Source organism: Melampsora larici-populina, assembly GCF_000204055.1.
Source record: "Melampsora larici-populina 98AG31 unplaced genomic scaffold MELLAscaffold_10, whole genome shotgun sequence".
Classification (NCBI taxonomy): domain Eukaryota; kingdom Fungi; phylum Basidiomycota; class Pucciniomycetes; order Pucciniales; family Melampsoraceae; genus Melampsora; species Melampsora laricis-populina.
This window is the reverse complement of record NW_006768774.1, coordinates 87,454-95,304: the sequence shown is the minus strand read 5'-3', so window position 1 is coordinate 95,304 and position 7,851 is coordinate 87,454. Positions and strand designations below refer to the sequence as shown.

The 7,851-nt window shown below is 45.0% G+C and overlaps 1 protein-coding gene across 1 annotated transcript; it reads left to right on the top strand.

The window, feature by feature from the left end:
* Positions 1 to 4,563: 4,563 nt before the first annotated feature.
* MELLADRAFT_84247 (uncharacterized protein) lies at positions 4,564 to 7,722 on the top strand (the record flags this gene model as incomplete). The annotated part of the gene is made up of 11 exons (XM_007407931.1): positions 4,564 to 4,612; positions 4,713 to 4,817; positions 4,906 to 5,475; positions 5,565 to 5,897; positions 5,965 to 6,048; positions 6,138 to 6,485; positions 6,556 to 6,660; positions 6,751 to 7,080; positions 7,151 to 7,249; positions 7,321 to 7,671; positions 7,715 to 7,722. 11 exons carry the CDS (start codon positions 4,564 to 4,566, stop codon positions 7,720 to 7,722), a joined length of 2,382 nt encoding a protein of 793 aa, XP_007407993.1.
* Positions 7,723 to 7,851: the final 129 nt, after the last annotated feature.

The following is a 7,851-nucleotide window of genomic DNA, read 5'->3' as shown; positions in this document are numbered from 1 at the left end:
ATCTGCTGAAAACGATCGTCCTCAAATCGCAAGCACAACAGTTATTTTCAGTCCCTCAAAAATCAGTCAATATGACATCATCTTACTTGCTAGGTGGCATGCATATCTGTACATGTACTGAATTAAAATGTTCCGCTGAACAATTCAGACATGAAGGCAAGACATATCAGGGAAAGGCCCGAGGAATACCGAGCGGAAATCTTCACGATGTAAAACTTCGAAGGCTCCGAAATTCTCAAAAAACTTGTTTTGCAGGACCTCATGGGATTGATGGCCCTTCCTCTGTTCAACCAACTCGGACTCGGCCTGTAAGTCAGATGAACTTACTGGATCATCGCATCTAGAGGGGTTCTGATTTCGTCTTTTATTATGTGATTTGATTAGCTACGGCGGAGGTCTTTGAGTACTAGTGATATACCCTCACAGACCGGTCAAACAGGTGTATTGGCCTGTCCAATCCGGAACAATCTTCCAAATCCGCGCCCAGAAATATCTACCGAGTCTACTTTGCATACTTCAGAAACTGCGTACCCCATCAACCAAACATCCTCATCAGAATTTTGTACAGATCCTTTCCGACTGCAAGAAGTATATCTTTTACGTCCTTCGAGTCTGATTTCGATGTTGCAGATTGCCAAAGCAAGCATCTTGAACGGTGCCAGCGACGAGGAAAGCAGAACAGCGTTACATTTGAGCAAGCTACAGGTAGAACAAAGTGCTGTAGAACACGGATATACAGGACGGCCGTTTTGGGAAGATTTACCAACAACCGTCCCAACATTATATAGAATGCTCAACCTCGACGTATCATTGGCATCCGAAGTATGCTGCCCTTCATGTTTTGCTCTTCACGGCAACATACCGCCAAAAGACACAACTTCATTCAAACAACAATGCGATGACATGCGCTTTCTTAAAGACCCGAAAATTAAAAAGCAGAATCATAACAAAATCTCACGCAGCAAGTGTAACACCAACCTTTATACTTCAGGCTCAACCAAAAAACCCTGTCGAATCTTTTACTATCAGTCTTTGAGAACTTGGATTGCGAAAATGATGTTTTTACCTGGTTTTGAGAATGCATTGGACGCATCACTTGAGCGGACAAGTGAAAATGATACTGATTCTATGACCGACGTGTGGGATGGCAGAATGTGGAAAGAATTCGAGTGCGAAGGAGTTCCTTACACCTCAAAAAGCGGCAATTTAGTGTTTGGGTTGTACTGCGACTGGTTCAACCCACATGGTAAATCAACGCAGCGACGGCACTCAACCGGAAGTCTTCTTCTTATCTGCCTTAGCCTACCACCCGATATTCGGTATAAACAAGATAATATATTCCTTTTCGCAACAATTCCGGGTCCGCAAGAACCCAAGATTGAACAGATGAATCACCTCCTAAGGCCTTTGGTTGCAGAGTTTCAAGACTTATGGCGCGGGATCTTTTTCGACTCTACAAATAAGTATCCCAATGGTCGTCACATCCGTGGAGCCTTATGGCCGGTGATTGCCGACTTGCCAGCTGCACGGAAAGTAGCCGGTTTCCCGTCTCACTCGGCAACACTATTTTGCGCTCACTGTGCACTTATCAAGCAGAACATTTCCGAGACAGATATCAGAAAATGGCCCCTACGGTGCAATCATCTGCAGCATGCTAACGAGTGGAACGAAGCCAAATCCTTAGGAAAACAAGAATCGATATTTACTGAGTTTGGATCTCGTTGGACGGTTCTTTCCGAGCTTCCGTATTGGCAGTCAATAGAGTTTGTCACGGTCGACGTGATGCATTGTGTCCTGTTAGGAATCTTAAAGGACCATGCAAATTCGTGCCTTGGTGTTCAGGATGCGGGAAGCAAGCTGAAGGCTCAAGATACAGCTGCTGCTTCAAAAGTCGTACAACAATCACACGGAACTATGGGAACATCTTTGATAGATGTAAGTGAAAGTGGACAATCGAGTAGTAATCAACCCTTCAGGTGAGTATTTCACTCAACTTTTCTCTCAAACCCAACTGAACGATGTTGTTTACAGAAAGTGTGGAAGGCCACGAGGCTTACCGGACCCAGAAGATCTCCCCAGCTCAAAGAAAAAGCAACGACCAACATCAAACACGAACTCCAGCTCAGGACACTTACAGCAAACTTCTGACGAGTTGAAAGAACTGCCTTGTCGACGCTCCCCAAGAACTGCCTCAAACACTACTTCCACGTCGAACTTAAAACGAAATTCTGGCGATTCCACAGAACTGCCTCTTCGGCGCTCCTCTCGTTTGGCATCAACATCAAGCACAGGATCAATTCGCTCTTCTCGTTTAGGGTCCATATCAAGCACAGGATCAATTCGCTCCTCTCGTTTGGGGTCCATATCAAGCACAGGACCAATTCGCTCCTCTCGTTTGGGGTCCATATCAAGCACAGTATCAATCAATGTTAAACCTGGAAAATCGAGACAAGGATCAGATAGCGACTCGGATTCCACAATCCATGGCTCTCCACAGCCATCTGGCTCAAAGGAATGCAGAAAATCTCAACAGGCAGCTAAAAAGAAGCCCGAGAACTCATCCTCAGCGCCTCAAAAAGATAAAGGTACTATCAAAATTGCACCAAATATCACAGTCTCAAAACCAAAGATTGCAGTCTCCGATCTTGTGACATTGCATGAAGCCATTTCAGATATCACGACCCCATCATGGATGACTCGTGTTCCACGACAAATCGGAATGGCCAGCGCCGGGACACCGAAGGCAACGGAGTGGCTCACATTATACACAGTTTACATGGTCCTCTCAACAATTCCACTTCTCTACGATTCTACTGATCCACACCGAAAACTCATATGTAACAGTATAATACAAGCTGCGGAAATCGCAAATTTGGCTCTTTCCCGAACATTCTCGCCTGAGGATGGTGATACCCTAGCATCGAAATTGAAGATATTTCGCGACAACCTTCAATACCATTGGCCGAATGTTACGGTCAAGTCTAATTTTCACATAGCTCAACACCTACCACAGATTGCGACTCTGTTTGGACCTCCGACATACACAGCATGCTGGGTTGGAGAACGAATGAATGGAAGCTTAATCAAGGTCCCAAAGAATCGACATGCAGGTGAGTTTTTTGCGGAAATCGTCAGCAATACACACATTTTCCTTGTTCAGCTGACTCTGGATTTCTAACAGGGGATGTGGACAAAACAATGTGTACCGCTTTCATTCGAAGAAGTTTTTTCCAGGCTGTTTTGCATAGTGCACCCCAATTTCTGAATCAAGCTGAAGAATCTATTCGTCTTCGCTGTATTGCAAAAATCGTCGGACTTGAGGAAACACGTTGGGCAAATCCAATTTCTCTTGACCCGACAATCTATAATGCCTGGTTGGAGTATTTGAAAAATTGCAACCGGAGCTATTGCAATTCTGAAGATGATACAGCTTTTCTCGATTCAGTTCAAACCACCCAGCGACTACGAATTTCTGGAAAAATGTATAGCTCCCACACAAAACACAAGGGAAATAGTCGGGTAGAATTTTTCATGAATGGGAAGAATCGATTTGGGCAAATTCTTTTCCACTTCCGCAAAGCAGGTATATCGTCGACTTTCATGGCAATTGAGCCGTACGCGTCATTGGATTTGACAGATTCCCCCAAAGACTTTTACAGAAATCATCCTCAGCTCCATGCCGAGATAATATACCAAAGGACGGAGGCTCCAGTCGTTGTTGACACTAAAGAGCTCCGTGGCCATATTGTTCTTCGCCACTGGCCCACAGAAAGCTTTGCAATTCCTGAGCCAACCTACTCTGTTGTCAGTCTGAGAAACATATACAGTGACTGAGATGTTTTCTTCATCTCCCATACAATCATCTCACTGATACAGTACAAAACATCGTTCCCAATCTCTTTGTCATCTCAGGTGTGTCATTTGTCCACTTCTGTTCCCAGCGCTTTGGTTTTTGAGTCTTGGTATAGAATGTGGGGTGAGATATATGGGAGCTTTTAATCTTCTATGTCTACAATTTTTCTGTTCTTCTAGTTTTGGTCGAGTTTTTCCTTTCTCATATATGTATGTAAATCTGGTTACTCACTCAGGTTGAAATGTATGGAGTGGTATTTGAAAGATGAGATATACTGCCACCTGCTAGCCCGAAGCTAGCCGGTATAGGATGTTCTAGGCTGTTCTACTTATATAGAACCTGATTCACGTGCATACAAGTGAAAAGACTTTCCTTTTTGCAATCATTTATGTATCACAACTAGGGCTTATCACTATCCTTTTGACCAGAATCATGATGATCGACATTATCCGATGTTTGCGGATTTATGTTTTTGGATTTGAAACTATATTATCAAACAGAATCCTCCAAATATCTTGATCATGGCCCACGTGTGTAACTAGGTATTACACTCGAGCTTGCAAGCCTTTGTGTCGAGTGCCAGAAACGAATACTAGACTGACTTACCTTTTAAAAATTATTTTAATACTTGGATTGAAACCAGGTGGTTTCAATCCAAGATAGTCTTGCTGTTTTCTTGATCCGGCTATACACTCATACATCTCTTCCCCATGCTTGAAAGAGACTTACGACTTCAACGCAGCTCTCGTACCGAACACGGTAAGTCCTTTCCATTCCATCTCTTCGTAACTTCGTAACTTCGTAACTTCGTAACTTCGTAACTTCGAACAAGCTACTTACCGTGTGACTTGAATCCCAGGTGAAATTGAGTTACAGTTGAGCCGAGCTGACCTTCAAGCACTCGAAGATCTCCTCAATTCGAATGGTACATCACTCCCGTTGAAATCTGCACCTAATGTTACGAGTATGTCCCTATTCTTCATTTTTGTCATCTCTGAGATTTTCAGATTGTTCAACATGAGACTTACGCTTGTTAATCTCTTTCGAAACAGACTCTCACGAAATCGCACCTCAAGATCCAAACACCTCCAAGGTGTCTTCAAAGCCCCAACACCCTGACCTCGCAGATGACCATACGATCTTAGGAGGTTCATCGCATCATGTACACGCCACTTCAGACTCTCCACCGCGCACACGACAACGCTGCGAATCAGACACTTCAGCTCCTGAAACGGTGATCTTTCCAACCGCTCCAGCTTCAAGCGGAGCGCATCAGGCTGATCAATCAGAGACTAGTATAACTGGCTCAGATCAATCATTAAACCCGGTATTTGCGGAAGAAAACAAACCTCAGCACGTGCAGGTTCCCGTGCGATGTTCTGTTACACTTTGTGGCAAGTCATTTCGAATTTATCTTTGTTTGACGTTGACCAGGCTACTGATCCTGTCGACTTACGCTTGTCAATCTCTCGCAATTACAGACTCTGGCGATGAGAGCACTGTATCCCATCCTGGTGGATCATCAATCACACCTCAAGATCCGAACACCTCTATGGCATCTTCGACGCGCCAATGCTCTGACCCTTCAGGTGACCATACAATCTTAGCGCCTGATGGAATGAGTATGTCCCTATTTGTTTATTTTTGTAACCTCTGAGCTTTTCAGATTGTTCAACATGAGACTTACGCTTGATAATCTGATTCGAAACAGACTCTGGCGAAATTGCACCCCACGATCCCAACACCTCTATGTTGTCTTTAAAGCGCCAACGCTCTGACCTCTCAGACGACCATACGATCTTAAGGGGTTCGTCGCATCATGTACACGCCACTTCAGAGTCTCCACCGCGCACACGACAACGCTGCGAATCAGACACTTTAGCTCCTGGAAAAGCGATCAAGTCTCAGTTTCCAACCACTCCAGCTTCAAGTGCAGCGCATCAGGCTGATCAATCAGGCTCAGATCAATCATCAAATCCGGTATGTATGGAAGAAAACGAAACTCAGCACGTGCAGGTTCCCGTGCACTGTTCTGTTACACTTTGTGGCAAGTCATTTCGAATTTGTCTTTGTTTGATGTTGACCAGGCTACTGATCCTGTCGACTTACAGATCCGAACACCTCTATGGCATCTTCGACGCGCCAACGCTCTGACCCTTCAGGTGACCATACAATCTTAGCACCTGATGGAATGAGTATGTTCCTCTTTGTTTATTTTTGTCATCTCTGAACTTTTCAGATTGTTCAACATGAGACTTACGCTTGTTAATCTCTTTCGAAACAGACTCTGGCAAAACCGCACCTCAAGATCCAAACACCTCTATGTTGTCTTTGAAGCGCCAACGTTCTGACCTTTCAGACGACCATACGATCTTACGGGGTTCGTCGCATCATGTGCACGTCACTTCAGAGTCTCCACCGCGCACACGACAACGCTGCAAATCAGACACTTCAGCTCCTGAAACAGCGATCAAGTCTCAGTTTCCAACCGCTCCAGCTTCAAGTGCAGCGCATCAGGCTGATCAATCGGGAATTAGTATACCTGGCTCACAACAATCATCAAACCCGGTGTCTATGGAAGAAAAAGAAACTCAGCACGTGCAGGATCCCGTGCGGTGTTCTGCTACATATTGTGGCAAGTGTTTTCGAGCTTATCTTTTTTTGATGTCAACAGTCTACTGACCCTGTTACTTAAATCTCAGATGGAAGTGAAACACACTCAAGTCAAGCTGGCCATCAGGACCCCGACAATCTCCTCAATTTGGTTGATAACGCACTCCCATCGAAGCCTCCATCAGACGACATGGGTTTGTCTCTGATCATTTATTCTTTTCATCTCTCCTTTGTTGTGATTTTTCCACGTGCGGCTTACGATTTTTTACTTCTTTTACATACAGAATCCGGAAACGGGAGCACTGCATCTCATCCTTACAACGATAAGAGCCCAGCAGTTCCGCTTTGTGAATCACCAATTGCCTCGAACAATCCAACCTCTTGTATGGTATATCTGAAGCACCAACATCGTCAACTCTTGGATGTACAAGCACCCTCAAGGAGCTCATCGCTTCCGGGACACAATGCCTTAGTGTCTCCACCGCTCCCGCGACGGCGCGGTGTATCAGATCCACCAACCGGATCGACAAATTCAAAATCACACCCAGTGTCTGTGGAAGGACAAGAAAACCATTACGTAGGAGATCTGGTGCGGTGTCCTTCTGGTACACATGGTGGCAAGTTTTTTAAATTTATCTCTTATTGACGTTGAACAGGCTACTGATCCTGTTCCTTGAATCTCAGATGGAAGTGAACCACCATCGAGCCGAGCGGGCCTACCTTTGAAGAGGCAATGCTCTGACCCTTCAGGTGACCATACAATCTCAGCACCTGATCGAATGGGTCTGTCCCTATTTGAACTTTTCAGCTTGTTCAACATGAGACTTACGCTTCTTAATCTCTTTGGAATACAGACTCTGGCGAAATTAAACCTCAAGATCCAAATACCTCTAAGATATCTTTGAAGCGCCACCGCTCTGACGTCTCAGATGACCATACGCTCTTAAGAGGTTCATTGCATCACGTACACGCTACTTCTGCTTCTCCACCGCGCACACGACAACGCTGTGAATCAGATACTTCAGCATTTGAAACAGCGATCAAGTGCTGGTTTCCAACCGCTCCAGCTGCAAGTGGAGCGCGTCAGACTGATCAAGCAGAAATTAGTATAATTGGCTCAGATCAATCATCAAACCCGTTGTCTATGGAAGAGAAAGAAACCCAGCACGTGGGAGTTCCGGAGCGGTGTTCTTCTGGTACACATGGTGGCAAGTCTTTTCGCGTTTATCACTTTTTGACGTTGAACAGGCTACTGATCCTGTGTCTCAAATCCCAGATGGAAGTGAAGCACACTCGAGGGGAGCTGGCCTTCAGGACCCCGATGAACTCCTCAATTCAGATGATCAATCACTCTCGGAGAAGCCTCCACCATGTGGCAAGAGTTT